Consider the following 25093-nt stretch of genomic DNA (forward strand, 5'->3'; position numbering starts at 1 on the left):
TCACACCTCCTTACCGGAGCATCTGGGATTCTCCTTTGTACATGCCCGAACCATCTGAGCCTCACTTCCCGCATCTTGTTATCAATGGGCGCAACACCCACCCTCGCCCGAATATCATTGTTCCTAATCCTGTCCATCCTAGTATGTCCGCACATCCATCTCAACATCCTCATTTCTGTTACTTGCATCTTCTGGATATGCGAGTTCTTAACAAGCCAACACTCAACCCCATACAACAAGGCCGGTCTAACTACCGCTTTATAAAACTTACCTTTGAGTATCGGTAGCACTCTCTTGTCACACAGGACTCCAGATGCTAACCTCCATTTCATCTACCTCACCCCAATACGGTTTGTGACATCCTCGTCGATCTCCCCTGCCCCTGGATAACCGACCCAAGGTACTTGAAACTGCCTATACTTGGGACGACCTGTGATCCAAGCTTCACATTCACGCCCACTTCCCTTGGCTCAGCACTGAACTTACACTCTAGGTATTTCGTCTTCGTCCTGCTCAGCTTGAAACCCTTATACTCAAGAGCCAGTGTCCAAACCTCCAGCTTCTCGTTAATGACGGCTCGCGACTCATCAATCAGAACTATGTCATTAGCGAATAGCATACACCATGGCACCTCCCCTTGAATATGGTGTGTTAACGCGTCCATCACCAGGGCAAACAAGAATGGACTGAGCGCAGAACCTTGGTGTAACCCCATAACAACCGAAAAATCTTCAGAGTCGCCTCCTATTGTCCTAACCTGAGTCTTAGCCCCATTATACATATCCTTAATCGCCCTAATATAGGCAACCGCATACCTTTTGCCTCCAAGCAACTCCAGAGAACTTCTCTAGGAACCTTGTCATACGCTTTCTCTAGGTCAATAAACACCATGTGCAAATCCTTCTTCCTTTCCCTATACTGTTCCATCAACCGTCTAACAAGGTGTATAGCTTCCGTAGTAGAATGACATGGTATGAACCCGAACTGGTTGTCTGATATTGACACTGTCCTCCTCACCCTCGCTTCAACCACCCTCTCCCAATTTTTTATGGTATGACTCAGTAATTTGATACCCTTATAGTTGTTACAACTCTGGATATCGCCTTTGTTCTTATATAACGACACCACTGTACTCCACCTCCACTCATTCGACATCTTCTTTGTCCTAAAAATAACATTAAATAACACAGTCAGTCACTTCAAGCCTGCTCTACCCCCATACTTCCAAAATTCAAACAAAATTTCGTCTGGCCCCGACGCTCTGCCCCTACTCATCTTACGCATAACTCTCATGACCTCCTCAACCTCGATGGGTCTGCAGTCCCCAAAGTCACGGTGACTCCCGGAATGCTCTAGTTCACCTAGAACAATATCATGATTCCCTCCTTCATTCAGAAGTTTATAAAAATAAGTATGTCATCTCATTTTAATTTGGGCATCCTCCATCAATACTCTATCATCGTCGTCCTTGATGCATCTCACTTGGTCCAAATCCCGAGCCTTCCTCTCTCTAGTCTTGGCCAGCCTGAATAACTTCTTCTCCTCGCCTTTTTCCCCTAGTTCCTCGTACATACGAGCATAAGCCGCAGTCTTAGCCTCTGAGACCTCCAACTTAGCTTCCTTCCTAGCTACCTTATACCTCTCCAAGCACGCTCGCCTCTCCTCCTCACATGTGCTCCCTACTAACTTCAGGTACGCCACCTTCTTCGCTTCCACTTTACCTTGGACCACTTTATTCCACCACCAGTCTCCTTTGTGCCCGCTAAAGACTCACGCCGAGATCCCTAACACCTCTCTTACAACTTCCCTTATACAGCCTGCTGTCATCGACCACATAATGCTTGCATCGTCGCTACTCCTCCAGGCTCCCACAGCTGACAACCTCCCCTCCAACTCTTGGGCTTTATCCTTGGTCAATGCTCCCCACCTAATTTTCGGTCTTCCTCGGCCATACATTTTCCTCCTCTTTAACATAATACCAACGTCCATCACCAAAAGCCTATGTTGCGTCGCGAGTACCTCACTCGGAATAACCTTGCAATCCTTGCACAACCCTCTGTCACATCTCTTGAGGAGGAGATAGTCGATCTGAGTCTTTACCACTGTATTTTGAAAAGTAACCAAATACTCATCTCTCTTTGGAAAACTGGAGTTCGCAATCACCAACCCAAAAGCCTTAGCAAAGTCCAACAGCGAGGTACCTCCTCTGTTCCTCTCCCCAAAATCGAAGCCTCCATGCACCTCGTCATAACCACCTGCAGTCGACCCAATACGACCATTGAAATCCCCTCCTATAAATAGCCTCTCCGTAGGCGGAACCTGGCGCACAATCTCATCTAACCCCTTCCAGAAGCACCATTTAATCTCCTCAGCCAGGCTCGCATGTGGCGCGTAAGCACTGACAATGTTTAAGGTGGACTCTCCAACTACTAACTTAATAGTCATCAATCTGTCATCCACCCGTCTAACCTCTACCACAGACTCTCGTAGTTCCCTATCCACCAAGATACCCACGCCATTCTTACCCTTCTGGACCCCGGAGTACCATAGTTTATACCCGTCCGCGACCCTCACCCTCGACCCTACCCATCTAGTCTCCTGGACGCACGCTATATTGACCTTCCTCTTCCGGAGGATCTTCGCCAACTCTACAGTCTTACTCGTCAATGTACCTATATTTCATGACCCAATTCTTAACCTATAAGCGCCCTTGTTTCCCTTACCTCCATTGCCACCCTCCACATCCCCTAACATGATATAAATCCATAACTAATAATGTAAACTTTATAATACATAAAGAGACTACCATGAAATTCAAAAATAGCCAAATTTACAAGTGGTAATTGAAAAATAGCCACAATTTCAAAAGTAATCAAAATTTAGCCACTTTTCATGTAAAGATAAATTTGAATGAAAACATTGTTCAAAATTCGAAAAATATTCTAGCATAATATACTGGACTTCCAGCATAATATACTAGATTTCTAGCATAATATACTGGACTTCCAGTATAATATGCTGGTCCAGCATAATATACTAGTCCAGCATAATATGCTGGAAGTTCATACACAAGTACTCAATCTCCAGTATATTATGCTGGAACTTTCCGTGTGTTGGAGTTCCAGCATAATATGTTGGAAGTTCATACACAAGTGCGCCACTCTCCAGTATATTATGCTGAAACTTTCCGTGTTGCAGCAAAATAGTGGATATTTTTCAATGACTTTGCAAACACTGGCTATTTTTCAATTACCAGTCTGAAAAATGGCTAGCCCGTATTATTTTCACTTTAATTACATCATTTGTGTTGGTTCAATTAATCAACAATAATTATAAATCTTTTTTTTAGGGTTCTTGAATTAGAAGCAATTATGAAGAGTCTGAATAAATTTCTTACACAATAATTGTAGACATATAAAATTTATTTGGTCTAATCCATACAAAATTTGGATTAAATTCAATTGGGTTAAATAATTAATTTGGACTTTACAAATTAAATTAGTCCATTTTATTATTTTTAAGCCCAAGGTCCATTTTATCTTAAAGCCCAGACTCATGCCATGTGTCAAGTGACATGGCATATCCAGTCAAACTCAAAGCCAACAAGATGACGCCACGTGTGAAATTATGTGGAAATCCCAGTCTACAACAGTGACCAATCAAGAGTTGCCAAGTGTCTAAAATGACATGTCTTGGACAATCACAAGCAAGCTTATCATATAGCTTATGTGATAAGTTTGATGACTCACATGAGCCAATCAGAATCAAGCAAGAGAGTTCATATGTAGCTGGACTGTCCATCCTCTACCACTATAAATAGAGGGGTTACATAATTCTCTGGGACATTCAGAGTTGGAGAAGAACATTCCGCAATTGGTGAAGGCATTCACAAACAGAGAGATCAATCATCAAGTGCATTGTTCTTCAACAAAGGAGTGATCAACGGAGTTCTTCCCGGAGATCAACCCGTAACAACAAGTGCTGCTCGACGTTCTTGGTGATTAAATACATCATAAGGAGGTCTGCATCGTCCTACATTCGAGAAAGATGCTTCTCAAACCCTCGAATCACGGAGAATTTTAAAGAGGAGAATCAAGGGATACATAGAATTGTACTCACAAATATTTATCAATAAAATCTCTTTTTCTTCATATTATTTTTATTGCCGTTTATTTTTCGGACTACGCAAATTTATTGCGAATAAATTTTGGCACGCCCAGTGGGACGCATTCTGCCCTTCATCTCTCCTTCTTGTAAGTTGAAAACTACGAACTTTAGATCTGCTGCTACAATGGCCTTCCGTAAGTGTGATGTTTCATGCAAAGATACTACTGTTGCCGCATCTGCGGAGCTCAGTCATGTTGGCCCAATCACTCGAAGCAAGTTCAAGGCTAGTGGCTTGGATGGATCCGAATACTCCGCCTCCTTGGAGATGGCAAAGAAGAGCAGATCTCATATGACGTCCGCAACCGCAATCTCTGGGGGCAACACCCCATTCTCGCTATTTGACGAACTTTCTCAAACAACCTCAACCCTTGGTGGATTTGATGATTTGGTGGATTCTCCAGTTTTAACAAAAGTCAATGCCTTAATGACCGACGCAACTAACATGGACGAAAAGTTCACCATGATGGAACAGACTATAGAGGTCTTAAAGAAATCTGTTGAAGACAAAGACCTTCAAATCGCTCAACTCATGAACAAATTGGAGGCCTATGCACCTGGAGAGTCGAGCCATGTCCCTCCTCGTTCACCTGTCTTCACCTTCCAAAAAACGGTTGTTGAGGAATCATTTGCAAAGTTCAACATTCAAAAGGAAAAGCAATCCACTTCAGTTGCGGAGTTATCTGTCCCGCAATTGTAAGACATGATAACAAACACCATCAGAGCTCAATATGGCAGACCATCGCAAAGTTCGTTGTACTACTCTAAGCCTTATACTAAGAGGATTGATTGTTTAACCATGCCAACCAATTATCAACCACCAAAGCTACATCAATTTGATGGCAAAGGGAACCTAAGGCAACATATTGCCCACTTTGTCGAGACTTGTAGCAATGCTGGAACGCATGATGACCTTTTGGTAAAACAATTTGTTCGTTCTCTGAAAAGGAATACATTTGACTGATATGTTGACTTGGAACCCGAGTCCATTGATAGCTGGGAGCAACTTGAGAAGGAATTTCTCAATCATTTTTACAATACCCAAAGAATTATAAGCATGATAGAGTTGACATGCACCAAGCAAAGGAAGGACGAGCCCGTGGTGGATTACATTAATCGTTGGAGAGCATTAAGTTTGGATTGCAAAGATCGCCTTTCAGAAATATCTGTTGTGGAGATGTGCATTCAAGGAATGCACTGGGGCCTTTTGTACATCCTACAAGGGATCAAACCATGAACTTTTGAAGAACTTGCAACATGAGCGCACGACATGGAGTTAAGCATCGCAAGTCATGGAAAGGCATCTCCATTTGCTGATCAGAAGGAGTTCAAGAAAAATGTTGCATCAAAGAACCAAACCAAAGAATCAATGGCGGTGAAAGCAACTTCTGTGAAGGTCACTACTAAGCAAAAAGTGAAGGAGGATAAGACCCCTAGTCAATATCCCAAAGAGGAGAAGCGTCGTCCTACCTTGAAGGAATTAGAGGCGAAGGTTTATCCTTTTCCAGATCCAGACGTACCCACAATCCTTAATGGACTGCTGGATAAGAAAGTCATCGATCTCCCTAAATCAAAAAGGCCAGAGGAAATTGGCAAAGTTGGCGATCCGAAATACTGCAAGTTTCATCGCGTCATTAGCCACCCTACAGAGAAATGCTTCGTCTTGAAGGAGAAAATCTTGGCTCTTGTAAGTGAAGGAAAAATCATCATAGACATGGATGAAACAGCAGAAGCAAATCATGCAAGTATCGCACTCAAAGAAAAGAAGTGTTCAAGGTTGCAGAACGCATCAAGTACCGCCTTCTTACAATTTGGAAGTTTCGAGCCCGTTGAAGTTGATCTTCCAAGGGAAAATCTTGAAGGTTCACTAGAGTTGGACACTCAGTTCAAAGACAAAGACAATGAGGATTGGACTTTAGTCACTCACAAGAAACAAAAATATCAAGCAGTGTTGAGGCTACAACTTCCCAAGCCAAGAGCAAAAATAAGCGATGTGGATAAGCTACAACCACCAAGAATTGTCAAATCTTCTATTAACAAGAAGATTAACGGTGCCTTATCGTTGAAGTTCCGAAAACCCATCACATTGCATGAATTCTTTCCTGGAAAATTCCTCCATGGAGGTCACGTTGGTGCAACTTATGTAGTTTCCAGTACTGATGAAACAAAGGAAAGCAACAATGATCTTGTTCCAATTAAAACACCAGAACATCATGATAACGGAAAAGTTGTCACATGTTGTGCAATAATTTCCTTCACAGATGATGACTTGATGTTGGGTTCTAAGCCACATAACAGACCTTTGTTCGTTGTAGGGTCCATTCGGGAACAACATCTCAATCGCATACTTGTTGATGACGGTTCAGCTGTCAACATCATGCCAAAGATGGTGCTAAAAAAGCTTGGGATCTCTATCGATGATCTATCCAAAAGTAACCTAACAATCCAAGGTTTTAACCAAGAAGGACAACAAGCCATAAGTATGATCCGTGTGGGATTATCCATTGGTGAGATGAAGTCAAACACCCTGATTCACATCATAGATGCTAAAATATCATACAACTTGTTACTTGGACGTCCTTGGATTCATGAGAATATGGTGGTATCATCTACTTTGCATCAATGTCTGAAGTACATAAAGGATGGAGAGATAGTCAAAATTGATGCAGACATCAAGCCCTTCACTGAGATGGAGTCATACTTTACAGATGCAAAATTCTCTCTAGATTTTTGTGAACCGAGTGTCGAGAAACCATAATCAGACGACGAAGCTGATGTCAAGTAAGAAGAAGAAAATGAGGCTCAATGGACTACCACCAAGCTGCCTAAGAAGAGAACTGAAGAAGTTTCCATTAAGCTATCATCATTTGAAGGTGACATACAGACAAAGACTGAGGATTATCTAGTTTTTTGCTATGTTCCACGTGAGCATCGAAAGAAAGGGCAACCTTTGCTATAGGAATGTACTCCAAAGAAGCAAATGAGTCATAAATATATCCAACATTTGAAGGAGCATTTGACTATCCCAATTGCACAAATCCCATACGTGACTTGTGAGTATACTAAAGGCAATCTCCAAGCTAATAAAATAAAAGGGCACTATGATCTAAGGCCTTCATATTGCTTGAAAAGTCTGGTTATGACTTATCCAATCCATCAAGACTAGGAGAACTCAAAGACAAAGTCACTGGTGAAAAGATACATGGGGTCAATGAGTCCCAAATGAAGTTGAGAAAGTAAGGGCACTACGTCGCCACTCCAAAGTTTGGGTTGGGATTCAGTTTGGCAGAGCCTCTTCGAATTTCATATAAGAGAAGCAAAGAGATAGCTTCATCACAACACACCTCGGTAGAGGAGATGGAGGAAGTTAAGGGCAAGAAAATAAAATAACGGGCTTTAGTGTTTGATCACATTGGAGGCTCAACCCCTCAGGTCTCGGTATTTGAAAGGCTAAGTCACAAAAGTGAACATGTATCTTCCAAACGTCTAAAGGAAGTTTCCACTACCTCAAAGACCTCTGTCTTTTGTCGCCTGGGAACCACAAGGAAGTTACCATCTAGAAAGATACTGTTAAAACATAAGGAGCAATGGCATGAGGAGTGGGGTCATTTTGAAGTTGTTACTGACAAAGAAATCTGTAGTTCTTTCCCATCACGTATGAAGAGGAAGTCTATTTTGTCAATATCCACGAATGGTCCACTGAAGGTGCAATGGAGAATCATTATTTACACTTTCCAGCCTCGTAAAGAAGCAGAGAAAGATAAAGAAGCCATGCCGACCATCTAAGGAAGTCGAAGAGAAAAGTCAGACTTTGTGGAAACATCCTATCACATCACCGTGGAAGATAGCCCATGCCTTGACGTTGATGATGAAGTCCATGAGGCTCCCCCTCACTAGAAGATGGCGGTCAATCAACTGTGTATGAGTTTAAAGAACTCAATTTAGGCACTCTGGAAGATCCACACCCAACCTTCATTAGTGCGTTTCTTATGCCTCAGGAGGAGGAGGAATACTCCAAGTTATTGACCGAGTACAAAGATGTCTTCACTTGGTCGTATAAAGAAATGCATGGTCTTAGTCCTAAGGTAGTCGTTCATCATTTAGGGATCAAAAGTGGAGCACACCCTATGAAGCAGTCACAACGCATGTTTCGACCCGAGTTAGTACCACAAATTGAAGTTGAAGTCAACAAGCTCATCGAGGCGGGATTTATTCGAGAGGTGAAGTACCCATCATGGATATCGAATATTGTACCTGTCAAGAAGAAGAATGGTCAAATACGTGTTTGTGTTGACTTTCGAGACCTAAACAAGGCATGTCCGAAAGATGACTTTTCGCTACCAATTATTGAACTCATGGTTGATGCTACAACAGGGCATGAAGCTATGTCATTCATGGATGGGTCCTCCGGATACAATCAAATCAGAACGTCTCTAAAAGATGAAGAGTGTACTGCCTTTCGAACTCCAAAAGGGATATACTGCTACAAAGTGATACCCTTCGGTCTGAAGAATGTTGGTGCCACCTACCAACGTGCGATACAAAACATCTTTGACGATATGCTTCATCAGAGGGTTGAATGTTGCGTTGATGATTTGGTAGTGAAGATGAAGAGTAGGCGTTACCACCTTGAAGACCTTCGAATTGTTTTTGAAAGGTTAAGAAAATTCGACCTAAAGATGAATCCACTCAAGTGTGCATTTGGAGTTACCCCAGGAAAGTTTCTTGGCTTCATTATGCGTCATCGTGGAATTGAAGTTGATCCCGCAAAGATTGATGCCATTCAGAAAATGCCTGAGCCAAGGAATTTGAGGGAGCTTTGAAGTCTACAGGGAAACTTAGCATTCATTCGGAGGTTCATCTCTAATCTAGCCGGACGATGTTAACCTTTCAATCATCTGTTGAGGAAGGATATCCCTTTTCATTAGGATCAGTCATGTCAAAATGCTTTTGAAAGCATCAAAAGATACTTGTTGAATCCACCTGTGTTAGGGGCACCAATACTTGGGAAGCCATTGATACTCTACATTGTGGCACAAGAACGCTCACTTGGGGCACTACTTGCTCAAGAGAATGATGAAGGAAAGGAACAAGCCTTTTACTACCTCAGTTGAACTCTGATAGGAGTTGAGTTGAACTACATGCCTGTTAAGAAAATATGCTTAGCGTTACTTTATGAAATAAAGAAACTAAGGCATTAGTTTGAAGCATACACCATCAAACTCATCTCTCGAGCAGATCCTGTGAAGTTCGTGATGACTCGACCTTTTCTTTTTGGACGCCTAGCAAGATGGTCCATATTGTTTAACCAATATGATATCACATACACACCTCAAAAGGTTGTAAAGGACAAGCACTCACCGATTTTCTAGCTGATCACCCTCTTCCGGCAAAATGGGAGCTTTCTGATGAGTTTCCAGATGAAGATGTTGTGTTCGTTAAAGAATTGCCACCGTTGACAATGTTCTTTGATGGATCCGCATGACAGAATGGTGTGGGGGCAGGTGTTGTGTTGATCTCTCCATATAGACAAATCTTGCCATTCTCCTTTATTTTAGGTGAAACATGCTCCAACAATGCTGTAGAGTACCAAGCTTTGATCATCGGTCTTGAAATGACATTAGACATGAAGATTCTACAGTTGGAGATATACAGCGACTCTAAGCTGATCATCAACCAACTTTTGGGGATTTACCATGTAAAGAAGAAAGATCTTTTGCCATACCACCAATATACTTCTTGTTTACTCGAAAGATTCGACCAAGTGTTCTTAAACCACATCCCAAGAGAAGAAAATTGCATGGCTGATGCTTTGTCTAACTTGGCCACGATGATGGCACTTGGAGAGAATGAGTTAACAAAGGTACATGTGTGTCATCGATGGGTCATTTCTAGACTTCTTGATCTTCAAATCAACAAAAGTCATCATACATTCGTTCGGGTGATTAAAGAAGAGGATTGGAGGCAACCATTAATAGAGTACCTTGAACATGGAAAGTTACCCGAGGATCCGTGACAAAGAACAGACATCAAGTGAAGGGCACCACGATTCATCTTCTATAAGGGGACATTATTTCGCCGCTCTTTTGAAGGACTATTCTTGCAATGTCTTGACAAAGAAGAAGTCCGCCAAGCGATGGAGGAAGCACATTCTGGCTCATGTGGAGCACACCAATCTGGTCCAAAGCTTCATTTCCGCATCAAGAGTATGGGCTACTAATGGATGACCATGGTGAAGGATTGCATGGATCATGCCAAAAGATGTCAAGCGTGTCAATTTCATGCCAACTACATCCACGAACCTCCAGAGCCTCTTCATCCAACTGTAGCTTCATGGCCTTTTGATGCATGGGGACTTGACGTTGTTAGACCGCTTCCAAAGTCATCAAAGGGATAAATTTACATATTGGCCGCTACAGACTACTTCTCTAGATTGGCTGAAGCTGTTCCACTCAAGGAGGTGAAAAAGGAGACTGTTGTCGATTTTATCAAGTCATATATAATTTTTAGGTAGGGCATACCAAGATACATAATCACTGATAATGGAACGCTATTTGACAACAAGCTTATGAAGAGTCTGTGCGAGAAGTTCGGTTTCAAGCAACATAAGTCTTCAATTTATAATGCACCCGCCAACGGCCTTGCTGAAACTTTTAACAAGACGCTTGGTAACCTTTTGAAGAAAGTGGTTGCAAATAACAAGAGAGACTAGCATGAGAAAATTGGTGAAGCTTTATGGGCATACCGGACAACCTTCAGAACTGCTACACAAGTAACTCCTTACTGGCATACCGGACAACCTTTAGAACTGCTACACAAGCAACTCCTTACTCTTTGGTATATGGCATAAAAGCAGTCCTTCCGTTGGAGCAACAAATTCCATCATTGCGGATCACAATCCAAGAAGGACTCACGTCCGAAGACAATGCTCAACTTCGCCTAGCAGAGTTAGAGGCATTGGATGAGAAAAGATTGGAAGCGCAACAAAAATTGGAGTGCTATCAAGCTCGACTAGCTAGAGCCTTCAACAAGAAAGTGCGGCCACGATCATTCCAAGTGGGATACTTAGTCCTAGCTGTTCAACGGCCCATAATCCTCAACAAACGCATAGGCGACAAGTTTACCTCAAAATGGGATGGACCATATGTTGTGAAGGAAGCCTATTCAAGTGGCACATATAAAATTATTGATAAGGATGGTCTCAGAGTTGATCCGATCAACGAAAAATTTATGAAGCAGTACTTCCCATGAAAGTCATGACGCTCCTCGACGCACTAGCCTAAACTGCAAGTCATGATGCTCCTTGATGTATGAGCCTAAACTGCACGTTGCTACACTCCTGGCCCGCATGAGTCTAAACTGTGTACGGCCAAAAACAAATGTCTGCTAGGTTGAAAACCTCACGAGAGGCGGCCTAGGAAAAAAAAAGAAAAAAAAAGAACTCACCCCTCTGAACTACATTATGACTTGATCCTCTTCATCGAGGTACGTAGGCAGCTTAGAGTTTCATTCTAAGTTCAGTCATATGAGTTTTTTTTTAAAAAGTTTGGTGTCATCGGATCATCATATAAATTATCCAAGTGTAGAGGCACATATTTATGAGGAAAAGAAGACGATTTGTGTTGAAGTGTATAAGATATTTTATTGCTTCAATGTTGCAATAGTTGATACATCCAGAAATATAGAGATAAAAGAGATTAGACATTATCCTATACAAAGTACAAACCCTAAGTAATGAAAATAATCATAAACTAGGCTTTGTTGTTGATGCGTCTTAAATGTTTTCCCAAGTCTGTATGACGTCTCCACATTTAATACCATTCTCGATGTATGTCTCTCGCGTTCGATAGTTGTGATAATCTATCACGTATCTTGTTGTTAGGCCTCGAGCATGATAGTTTTCTTCTCTTGTGCAAGTGTTGGTTGAAGGTCCCATATATGAGAAGTCATATCTCTTGAAAAAATCTTCAATCACCATGGTAGCCGCCATTGATGAACTTCAAGACTATCAACAAATCAAGTGCAACAATTGGTGAAGGGGTGGCTCCATATCTTGTATGACATCTGGACCCTTTGAGCTTCTTTGTGAGTCTACAAAATAAATAAATGAATTGATAAGATTTGTGAAGCATCATAACTAAAGTTACTACACGAAAGTCTGTAGAGTCAATTTCAAAAGGAAAGCAAGCTCAATGGACGGCAGGATCAACTTTGGAAAGCTATTGCGGTGCATCTAGAAGAAGTTCTACCCCTAAAATTTATATGTTGTAGATTTTGATGTCTAATTTCCAACAATACAACCCGTTTGCGATTTGGAGGCTCCTAGCTCAAGATACGATTTTTTTTGCCGGAACTACACGAATTTGAAAGTTTATTGTAGCTAGGTCGCACTTTGGGAATTTTCTGTTTCCAGCCCAAATGGAGTTCTGCCATGAAATTCATATGTGATGAATTTCTATGCGTTTACTTTATAACAGGATAAACGGATCATAATTTGGAGATTCCTAGCTTGAGATATGATTTTTTCCATTAGAGCGCGCAAAACTGAAAAGCAGCAAGGCAGATGTCTAGATCAATTTCAAGAAATTGTTGCGGCCAATCTGGAAGGAATACTTCTGTGATTTTTTGAGTGTTTTCTTATCTCTGAGTCTTCTTTTTAGTGACATAAACGACTCATGATTTCGACATTCCTAACTTAAGATATGAGTTTTTTTTCTAGAGTGTGCAAATCTAGAAATCGAGTACGGCAGATGTCTGTAGCAATTTCGAAATATTATGGCAGACGTTCTGAAAGGATTTTTGCCATGATATTTACAGATATTGTGAGTTTCAGATTTTATTTCCAACAATACAGATGGCTCACGATCTCGATACCCGAAGCTCGAGATATGAATTTCTCAATGAGAGTGCACAAAGCTGAAACGCAGCAAGGCAGACATCAGGAGAGACTTCAAAATAATATTGCGGCCAATCTAAAAGGAGTTCTACCACGATATTTTTCAGGTGTAGGTCTCGAAATTTTCTTTTCGATGGCACAAGTGGCTTGCGATTTGGACGTTCCTAGTTTGAGATATGTACTTTTCAATGACAACATATAGTGTTGTGAAGTCGAAATGACAGACTTGTGCATCGCCTTCGAAAGTTCATTCCAACTTGTCGTGATGAAATTTTGCGTGCAAGTTTTGATTCTATAGAACCAAGAGGATTGCAGTTTGGACACTTCTAGGTCGAGAGACGATTTTTTCAATGAGAGCATGAAATACTATGAAGTCAAAGTAGCAGAGATGCGCCAGGTGCTTACTTGCCGAAGTTGGAAAGGCCTACTCCAGTTGTCTTCCTCACCAGCATACAACGATGCGATGTGGTACATGTTGTGCTCCCCAATGATAAGATATGGTCTCTTCGAGCCTCCAAGAGTAGGGATTTCATCGCCAAGGTTGAAAGTACACTTCATGTCTCTCTCTCGTCAAGCCGCAACAAAGAGACGAGTGGTCCTCTAGGAATGCATCTTCCTAGGGATATCAAGATCACTAGAACTCTCTCAAAATCCTATAAAGGAAAATATTTTGGGAGTCCTCGGTGCCAATAGCATGACGTTTCAGCAACACGACACTTCAACTTGGCTCATAAATATCGATTTAGATGACATAAAGCTTTTGATTTCACATGATTGATTAGCACCGAGATATTGCACTTGCCTCAACAGTAAGTTTCAATGTCAAAGGCACATCGATTCACTGACTCCAATATTTAATAAAGAAGTGCTCCATTGCGTCAATGCCATAGGCAGCTTCGTCGTCAACATTATCGATAGTTCATGTAATCATCATTGCAACTACTGGTGGCTGTAGTTGGGTGATTTGTTGGTACAGAGGATGATAGAGATGCTTTTGGCCTTGAGAGATTCTTTGAACAGAAGAAACAAGCGCCTAAGCGGATATGTACCTGAAACGCACAAGAAAAATAATAAGTGATTAGTTTAAAGAAAAAGGAAAAAAGAAGTAGTAGCTACTTAGAGTTCGAATCGGCATGACAGGTAGCGGCGCCTACGACACAAAGCTTTAAACTATGGCCAAGTTCAATGGCAAAGCAGAAATCTCCATTTCTCAAAATTTGCAAATTTGAACCTCCTTTGATGGTGCTTAGGTGCCTAAAAAATGTGAACAAGAGCAAACAGAAAGAAAAGTGCAAGAGAAAGGGAATTCTTGGGATAGGTTTTCGGCTGATGATAATGATGTTTGCTATGAGACAAGGCCAAAAAAGGTTAATTATTCTTGTTAACGAGGTTCTACTATTTATAAGTTTGTTGAGGCGGCAGAAGTATAAATCTTTTAGTGGGACTCCAATTAGACTTTTCTAGTATGACCTAAATTAAATTTTGGAGGATGTTAAGTTGTTGTTGACAATTCAGAATCCTTGGGTTCGTATGACTCCCTTTTTTCTTTTTTGTTTTCTAACGTTTTCTGTGATATTGTTTCTATCATGGTTAATGAAATCACATTGGAGTCTTACATGGAGTAGATCTCTACAATATCATAGGGAGATTGAGTTGTCTATTATTATTATTTTTAAACCAAAATCTTATCTAAAGCAGCCATAGAATTGGTTAATTTTGTTGTCACACATTAGTTGCCATGCATTATGATTAATTTCAAATACATTGGATTAATGTATACTTCAAGTCAAGTCTTTAAAACTATAAATGTCGACAAGACTTGAAGTATGGGGCATCTGTAGACATATAAAATTTATTGGGTCTAATCCATATAAAATTTGGATTAAATTCAATTGTGTTAAATAATTAATTTGGACTTTACAAATTAACTTAGTCTATTTTATTATTTTTAAGCCCAAGGTCCATTTTATCTTAAGGCCTAGACTCATGCCATGTGTCAAGTGACATGGCATATCCAGTCAAACTCAAACCCAACAAGATGACGCCACATGTGAAATGATGTGGCAATCCTAGTCTACAACATTGACCAATCAAGAGTTGCCAAGTGTCTAAAATGACATGTCTTGGCCAATCACAAACAAGCTTATCACATAGCTTGTGTGATCTCTCTCTCTCATATATATATATATATATATATATATATATATATATATATATATATATACAAGTATTTTTCATAATTGCTTTTTCTTTCATAATTTTTAAAGGCTTTAAATCAATTTATTTATGTATTTTTTATTATATAAATATATAATAATTACCCTCCAAATTATTTTTATGATGATTTAATCATCTAAACTTATCATTTATATCAATATGAGGTTTGTATTTTTTCAGGGCTAAATTGCACATTTTGCAATAATAGCCCATATGCATGTATAATTACATTATTTATGCAGAAAATAATTTTTTTATATTTTTATAATGTTAAATAATTATTTTTAATCATTTTCATGCACAAATGATATTTTTGTTATTTATTTATTATATTTTTATAAATTATTTATTTGTTAAAATTGGGTATTTAAAATCTAGTCCTAAATTCCTTCTAATTTCGGACCTAACTACCCAAACATATTCCAATTACCCCTGGTCCAAGACCAATTAGCCCAACCCCATATCCGGTCGCGACCCGTTTAATCACCTGACCCAAAACCCTTTTAAATTTTGGCCGTTGATCTCACATTATACCCTCCTTTTTAATTATACCCAATCCCCCTTATCCCTAAATCATTCCTCATCTCCCGCCACCCTTGAATCCTCTCATCTATCATCTCTCAAACCCTAACCGTCTTTCTCCGAATTTTCTCTCCTAATCCCACCGGACATGGGATTACATAGCTGTTTCTTGCCATATTCTACTTTTTTCTCGTACTGGAACCTTCTATATACCACTTGCCTAAACATGAAAAGCGGATCTCATCAACTCCGAACAAAAGCTGGTTCCGTTCCTTGACCTTTTCCGTCTATGTTCATTCTTGTTATTTTATGGTATGAATCTCTGTGTATTTCTGTGAGTCTTACTCACCCTAAAATTAGTGTTTCAGATTCTTTCAAATCGAACCAAGTCTGGTTCGATTCTTTGATTTTAAAAGGTATTTATGTCTAAATTCATCTTATTCTATGCAATATGTGATTTTTACCTTTTATTTATTTTAGATATCTGCCGATTTGTGTACTTTACCTAAAATTAGGGTTTTGAAATTTTCTCTTTTCCTTACTGATTTTGATTTCTTTCCTTTCTCGTGTTTGATTGATGATTTTTCTTGTTTGGATGTTAATTTCTACTACTATATAAACCTCTCCTCATTCCCCTTTGAGAGCGACTGGAATCATTAATATTTACTAAAAAATTGAATTTATCGCTCTTTGTTCTCTAAATACTCTTGTTCTATATTCTGGTTCCTGGCCGGCTGAAAGCCAAGGCCAGAAATTCTGGGTTCTTGCTATTGTGGACTTTGTTCTTTCTTGGTTTTTGCTTAACTTGTGAGTTGTTGAACTTTTATCACTTCATTCCTGTTTACCCGTCATTTGCATATGTTTTCGCTTTTGAAGATTGTAGTTTAATTTATTTTTTGGGCTATTCTTGTATGAAATCCTGATTGCTTTACTTTAATTTTTGGTCTCTCTAATCTTCACTTCATTATGTTGGTAATCTGAAACATGCCTAAGCCTAATTCGAGTAATCAAGATTCTCTTAATTTCGTTTAGCCAATGTGTTACTGCTTGACATCTCTTTAGTGTTTAATCCTGCTTAAGGTTGTCCATTCTGTTAATCGAATATGCTCCATATGCATAATTTGAACTTCCTTTAGATTAACTGGTCTATTAGGTCAGATTTGAATGCTTACACTTACTGTATGACATGAGTTTATCTTCCCTTTCTGTTCTGAATCTCTATAATGGCAATCTTGCATAGGTAGTATGTTTTAATTATGTGTCAAGATCATGTTCTATCAATCATGACTAGTTCTCAGTTAATATAACCCTTAGCATGTTTTGGCTCACTTGATCCACCAGTATGTTGTCATAATTTGTGCTTCCCTACTATGTCTAAATGTTGTTCTGCTACCTGATGTGAAGTTAACATGGCTATCTTGTGACACTAGCATTTGTACTTAACATAATTTGGACCTTGTCCTTGTTATGAGTTTGTGTATTCCAATCCTGCAAACCTGTTTGTTAATGTGTACCTACTTATGCACTAGGTGTTGAACTTGTTCTTCTAAATCTTGCTAAAGGTGTTCTTAAAACTTAAAGCCTGTTGCCCAACTTGACTATTTTTGTATCCTTTAGTTTTGTCCCTCAGCTATTGTCTACTCTCCCTCATTATCATTTATGTTATTCTGAACTCCTTATTCCTAGCCGGCTGAAAGCCAAGGCTATCAAGGCTCTTTCCACTGGCCTCCCTAGTGTGAACACTGCTCAGGGCTCATTTGAGACCCTTGTGAACTCTGACACACTAGGATTTGGTCCCTAATCTTTCCTCTGAACTGTCTCTGTTAACCTCCCTAGTATGAGCACTGCCCTGGGTTCTTGAATCCCTTGGGAACTCAGACACACTAGGGCCTTGGTTCTATATGCTCAACTCTATTTTGTGCCCACTGGGTGAATCACTCAATTCCTAGCTGCCTTATGTCCACGAAGATGTAATTTTGGACTGTTATGAACTATGAGAATGATGGCCCGGCCTTACCAGGTGTATCTTTGGGCATGATGTAGGCTCCCTATAGCTATTCTACTTTGTAATTAATTCTATTCATTCTGGGTCTGTAATAATTCTTGTAATGACATTTTGGGGTATTAGTAAAAGTGGGAAAGGGGTTTTATCTTACAGTTGCATTAAAACGGGTAGAAATCATGCTTATAGGTTCGTTACTTAGCTAAAATGTGTTATTATGCTCAAACATGTCCAGTTGTCATGTGTTAGAAATCATGCCTATAGGTATTCTATTTTGCTCAAAACGTGTCACTTTTCAGTTATTATAGAAATCTTGCCTATAGGTATCCTATTATGCTCAAACATGTTCTATTATTATGTGTTAGCAATCTTGCCTATAGGTTCTTCATTTGTTACTTGAATATCCCGCTCCCATTTTTCCCTTTTATTTCTACATGCACACCCTCTTCCCTATTTTCCCTTTATATGAACTCATATGCAACTCTTCGCTTAATTTGGTTACAATGTGCATTTCCCCTTTATTTCCTAATCATGTTCACTGGATCCAAACTTTTAAAATTTGCTATATCATGTCTCCCCCAATCCTTACCCCTTTATTTGCTTTATTACAATTCTTTCACATTACACGAACTAACTTCTTCCCTGTTTTTCTTTCTTTTATTTCTTTACGTTTATTTAATATTGTATTTACTACTTTCATCATGCAAAATCCTTGACAACGTGTTATTTTATCTCTGCACAAACCATGCACCGCATCATATTCCACTTATGTGTACTTAATACCATAGCGGCACTTGATGAGTATCCGCGCTCTTCCTAAAATTATCCTTTTAAATTTGGAAAGGCTTCTTTGAGGTAAAACTAGTCGATCAGCGGTGCAATCGACGGTTCCGTGCCTTTCCCTCTTAAGTTGTCCCCTTGAGGGTACCGATCTAGACTCCTCTAGAGACCCTCACTCTGATATTAACTGTGCATGCATCATGTCTAAACCTAGTATGGGTTAGAACGTTATCTGCGTGATAACCCTTTAAGGCAAACCTTGTCCAAAGCCCATCGGGATTTCCATAATCCCAACGGGCACAATCATGATATGTGCATTATTTGGAGAAAACGTGCCGATATGCTAATCATTAATGCGTAAATAGTCGAATCCGGAAGGGTAAAGGGCTAACTTTATCTGTTTTGCAGAAATGAGGCACGAAGTCCCCAGGTTCGGCATGGTTCAAAGTATCCCACCTTTGTTGCTAGATTGGTGGGAAAATCTCACGCCAAGCGACAAAAACCATGTGAAAAGAGTTCTCGGGAATTTACCTTCTTTGCTATACATTCAGCCAAACAATGTACTGATTGAGGCCGCTGTTATGTTCTGGGATGAGAAGAGGGTTGTTTTCCGTTTCGGTGACATAGAAATGACTCCTCTTCTAGAGAAATCAGGAGGCTTTGCTGGGCTTCCCTGGGGCAGCCCTGGTCTGCTGGTACCGAAAAATTGCATTTCTCGAGGTTTTCTGAAAATGATGGATTATAGAAGGAATGATGAGTTAGTCTGTCTGAAAAAGTTTTACATACCATTCGACTTCATTTACGAGCGTTATGGGCACAACAAGTCCTACCGTCTTTATCATGATGAATTTGCTATCACCTCTCTGGGTTGGATTCATCGCCGGATTTTTGTGTTCATTATCTATTTTCTGGGGATGCTGGTATTCCCAATATAAGGAGAAAGGATTCACACTCGCTTAACTATGGTTACTAAGACCCTAATGGAAGGAATTGAGGGACAAACTTACACTATTGTCCCAATGATCGTAGCGGAGATATACCGAGCCTTGGACCGTTGCAAGAAAGGATATAGGCATTTTGAGGGTTGCAATCTGTTACTGCAAATATGGCTGTTGGAACATCTTCAAAGGGGAAAATATCGTCAAGAATTTCCGCGGCGACCATGGAATGTCCACATAGCTTTTCACCATCCGAAAAGAATGACTTTTATCCCGGATAGGTTTGTATAACTAGGAAACGACGTGGGCTGGTTACACTTCTTTAGCAATTTGACTAATGACAAGGTCCATTGGATGTTCGAGTGGTTCCCTACTAGCGAATTCATCATCAGGTCAAGAGATGTTCCTCATCTAGTACTAATCGAATTAAGGGGTATCTATCCTTATGCTCCTATCAGAGTCACGAGGCAAACTGGGAGAAAACAGGTTATACCACGAGTTTCCAAAATGGTTCATTACAAAGCAGATTTCCAAGGGAATGTCATTCCATGCAAGTTCGAGGCACAACACATGTGGCATCAAAAGATTATTATGGAGAAAGATACCATCGAACCATACAGGTATCATGTCGGCCATGTGTACTTCTACCCATCATGGTTAGTTGATGACATAGAAGGAGAGGTCAAGCCAGGGGTTGATTTGAGGAATAGGGTCATAGACGACACTGCTGAAGCACAAGTCAAATGCAGGAGGTTGTGCAAAAGGGTCTTTGAATCTGAGTCCAGGCATTTGGAACAACATAAAGTGGACATGGAATCAATCAATGAATGGAGGTGAATCGCTACTAAATCAACAGAAAGGTTGGAGTATTTGAAGCAGGGTTTGATGGAACTTGAGGGAAATATGAGGAAAAGGGTCTCAGATTGTCAGAACACAGAGGACAATGAAGGTGAACATCTAGCAAGGGCGTATCTGCTATTGGACATGCGCAGCTTGGAGAATCTGATTGATGGGGCTAAAAAGGCCAAGCTTGGAGGAGGTCCCTCTGGGACCAAGTAGATTAGGGGTGATGTTTTCAAAATTCGTTTTAGATTTTGATTGTAGTAAGGCAAATGCCACTAGTGACTCTTTATAATTGTTGTCGTTTTAGTAGAGATTTGGTCTATTTATCATATTAATGAAATGATGCAGTTATTGGCATTGAGTTTTCTCCAAAGCTATATGTCGCTAGGACTACCTCGGGCATGATGAGGTCCCCAAATTAGGATGCGAATTCCGCAATACGTGTTTAAATATCATAAATATCCTTTTAATACTCTTTTTTGTTTTTCTTCTTTTCTTTGTTTATTCCCATCCCCTAGGGTTGGTTTGTGTATACTGGCATCATTGGCATATCATACCAGATCTAGAGGTCCTCCACCTCTTCCTCCTCCAAGTGATCCTAAAAACAAAAGAAAGGCTAAGATGGATGATCTGAGCGGTATCAGGAAAGACAACGCTACACATGCAGAGAATGTTGAGACTTCGGATGGTCGGGGTACTCCGGCACAGAACGACTTGGTTTTGTGATTAGAGCAAAAGATACTGGAGTTACAAGGGGAACTTGAGTAGGTCCGTAACTTGGCAAACCTTTCCCTTACCCTGAATGTTCCCGACATAAACCAACAAAACGCCCAAAACTCAACACCTCCTCAAAACACACAAAACCAGCACCCACAAAATCCTCCCGCACCTCATCAATACGCTATGCCTCCCCAAAATCCTAATCCTCCACCAGCACCAACTCCTTCATAGCATCATCACCATCCGACCCAGTACCCACAAACTACCACATACCATACCCCTCAGAATGCACCACAGCCTACTCCTGACCCACAAAACTCAACCAATGACCACCATTACGCCCAGATTCTCGGAGTCCACCAAAGCAATCCCATATATGTGGAAACCTTACCCCACACCCCACAACAAACCCTATACATACCCGAATCCGCCGAGAAGGACCTGCTCATCAACAACATGGCAGAGGAACTCAAGAAACTTACCGGCAGGGTTCAAAATATCGAATGGGGCAAAGGCGTTGAGGGTTTGAATTATGAATATTTGTGTATTCAGCCGAAGGTAGAACTACCAGAGAGTTATAAACCTCCCAAGTTTGAAATGTTCGACGAAACAGGTGATCTGAAGGTGCACTTGAGAACATATTGTGACAAGCTTGTAGGAGTTGGCAGGGATGAAAGAATCCGCATGAAGCTGTTCATGAGAAGCCTCACTGGAGATGTCCTGTCTTGGTACATCAGTCAGAACCCAAAGAAATAGGTTAATTAGGTAAGCATGGCATTGATTTCATGGATCGGTTTAGGTTTAACATAGAAGACGCACCAGACATTTTCTACATCCAAAATCTCAAGAAGAAGCCAACGAAAACTTTCCGAGAGTATGCAACTCGGTGGAGGTCTGAAGCTGCAAAAGTAAGGCCAGCGCTGGAAGAAGAACAAATGAATAAGTTCTTCTTCAGAGCTCAGGATCCGCAATACTACGAAATATTGATGGTTATTGAAAAAAATAATTTTTTCGATATCATCAAGTTGGGAGAGAGAATAGAAGAAGGGATCAAAAGCGGAATGGTGACAAATTTTAAAGCACTCCAAGCCACAAATAAGGCCCTGCAGTCAGGAGGTATCTCCAAGAAGAAAGAAGTAGGTGCAGTAATGGTAGCCCAAGGTCCGAAGTCTCCTCTCACATACCAAACACCTCCACCCACATATCAGCCTTCACCTCCCAGATATCGACAACCTGCCACCACTTACCATACCTATAACACCCAACCTGCATACTACCACTCACCTCCAGCCCGCCAAAACTACCAAAAACCTAGACCAAATTTCGACCACAGACCACCCAGACAATACACCCCAATTGCTGAACCTATAGACCAACTGTACGATAAACTGAAGTTTGCTGGTTATATCACTCACATTCCTGTTGTCGCCATGGAAAATTCCTCTCAATGGGTCAATCCAAATAAGACATGTGCCTATCACTCAGGCATGAAAGGTCATACTATTAACGAGTGTCGTACTTTGAAGGATAAGATTCAGACATTAATCGACACCAAAGTCATACATGCAAAGGAGGTTGCGCCCAATGTTCGTAACAATCCTCTCTCGGATCACAGGGGCGGAGGGGTAAACATGATAGAGATCGATGGAGAATGGGACTCAGAGGGGTCAATTGGACTCATTCGAGAAGGGGATAATCCTAAAACATCTCCAGTCACTCTCACAACTATCATGGTACAAACTCAGGCACCAATTAAAGTTGAGGTAGTTGTACCAACTCTGTTTGAGGTTGAAGTAACAACACCCTTCACCGTGATGGTAGAACCTACACCATCTTATAAGGCTAATGATATACCATGGGATTATGTTGCAGAAGCAAGAAGGAAAGGAAAGGGGAAAATGGAGGAAACTGGTGCAACACAAGGTATGACCAGAACTGGTAGGGTTTACACGCCCGCGCATTTGGGGGGAACAAGTAAAGAAGTCGCTTCTAGGCAGCCCATTATTGAAACTGGCCCGGATGATCTTTGGAGAAAGGTGCAAACAAAGTAGTATTCTGTGGTTGATCATTTGAACAAAACCCCTGCTCAAATATCCATTTTATCACTACTGCAGAATTCTGAGGCACACAGGAATGCGTTGATGAAAGTGTTGAATGAGGCTTATGTACCCAACAACATTACCAGTGGAGAGATGGCCAATATGATAGGACAAGTATTGGAAAGCCATAAGATCACTTTTCATGAAGACGGGCTACCACCAGAAGGACTAGGTCATAACAGCGCACTGCATATCACAATGCAGTTTGAGGATAAGTTCATTGCGAGAGTCTTGATAGATGGGGGTTCGAGTCTTAACATATGTCCACTAACTACTCTTAAAAGATTGGGTAAAGGCATGCACGAGATACGAGCAGGAAGTATGAATGTGAAGGCATTTGATATGTCTCAAAGGGCCACAATTGGGGAAACCAACCTAAGCCTACAGATGGGCCCAACCTGTTTTGCTGTTGAATTTCAAGTGTTAGACATATCTGCTAACTACAACCTATTGTTGGGACGACCTTGGATACATGCCGCTGGGGCCGTAGCTTCTACTCTACATCCGGTCGTGAAGTTTGAGTGGAACCATCAGGAAGTGATCATCCATGTTGGACAAAAGTAATTCCATTTACACTTGTCAAATTGTTACGGTCATCAAGAATAGAAGGAAGTTGGGTGGAGAAACATACCATCGCATTAAGCGCGTCAACATAATTAAAAAGGATAAATGGTGGAGCAGTAAGATAGAAGGAATACTGGCATGGACAAGGTATGAGCCTAGCAAAGGTCTCAGTAAGAATCTCTAGGGGATCACCAAACCAATACAGCTAAAGCGTCACGGCACAACTTTTGGGCTTGGATATGAATACACCTGGCACGAGTATCAGAATTGGTCGCCATCATGGCGTGGTCCTTATTACCCTCTAGAGCAACCAGTACCATATTTGAGCCAGCCATTTCACCAAAATGACAAGATATGGGAGTCCGAAGAATATGAAGTTCTAGCCGGTATAAGGAATCTGTTTCTGGATGATGAAGACATGGATTGCAGTGCGGTAGTTGAGGAGGAGGAGGAGGAAGGCCTCATTATTCAGACCGTGGAGAAGGGAGATATTCTCAAGAACTGGACTGCTACACCATCAAGGGCCCATCGAGTTCCTGGATAGCCTGGCAATTAACATCATTTATTTTAAAAGCCATTTTTATGAGCATTTAAGACATTTTCAGTATTTTGTTTTAAGCATGTTTTGTTTTGAAATAATTGCTCGGGTCATCGAGTCGTACCTGTTTGACGTTTTCAAGATTTATCTAAATGCATTGTTGTTTTTAGTATTTATTATTATTCTTTACGTTTTTTCTCTACAACTTTATTATTATCTATCCCAATAAACTTACGACTATGACATGTAATGAGACAATGCAACATAATGATAATGATTCAGAGGATCTGGAAGAGGATATAATGCCCGAGAAAATTGTTAGAGAAGTGGAAAACTTTGAAAATAAGCCTTAAGTCCAATTTGGATGAGACTGAAACAGTTAATCTAGGAGACTCCGAAACAGTCAAGGAAACACGTGTAAGCATTCACCTGTCACCATCAGAGAAAGAAGAATACACTCATTTCCTGAAGGAATTGAGGATATCTTTGCATGATCCTATGATGATATGATTGGTTTAATCACGTCCATAGTGGCTCATAAACTACCTACCAACCCAATGTGTCCGTCGGTAAAGCAGAAGCTCAAAAAGTTCAAGCCAGATATGAGTTTGAAAATCAAAGAAGAAGTCACCAAGCAGATCAAAGCTAAGGTTCTCAGAGTGGTTGAATATCCAACTTGGTTGGCTAACATCGTGCCAGTTCCGAAGAAGGACGGGAAAATCAGTGTATGCGTCGATTATCGGGACCTAAACAAAGCAAGTCCCAAAGATGATTTTCTGTTACCCAACATACACATACTGATCGACAACT

General features: G+C 40.6%; 1 protein-coding gene across 1 annotated transcript; it reads left to right on the plus strand.

The window, feature by feature from the left end:
* The first annotated feature begins 10899 nt into the window (after window positions 1-10899).
* Window positions 10900-11415, plus strand: LOC142168325 (uncharacterized). Its single transcript, XM_075228992.1, has one exon. It carries the CDS (start codon window positions 10900-10902, stop codon window positions 11413-11415), a length of 516 nt encoding a protein of 171 aa, XP_075085093.1.
* The last annotated feature ends 13678 nt before the right edge of the window (window positions 11416-25093 follow it).

The sequence above is a fragment of the Nicotiana tabacum genome, chromosome 13 (assembly GCF_000715075.1).
Source record: "Nicotiana tabacum cultivar K326 chromosome 13, ASM71507v2, whole genome shotgun sequence".
Taxonomy (NCBI): Eukaryota; Viridiplantae; Streptophyta; class Magnoliopsida; order Solanales; family Solanaceae; genus Nicotiana; species Nicotiana tabacum.

Coding starts and splice junctions, on each gene's coding strand:
- LOC142168325 (XM_075228992.1), top strand. CDS start 10,900: ATGGGCATACCGGACAACCTTCAGAACTGCTACACAAGTAACTCCTTA.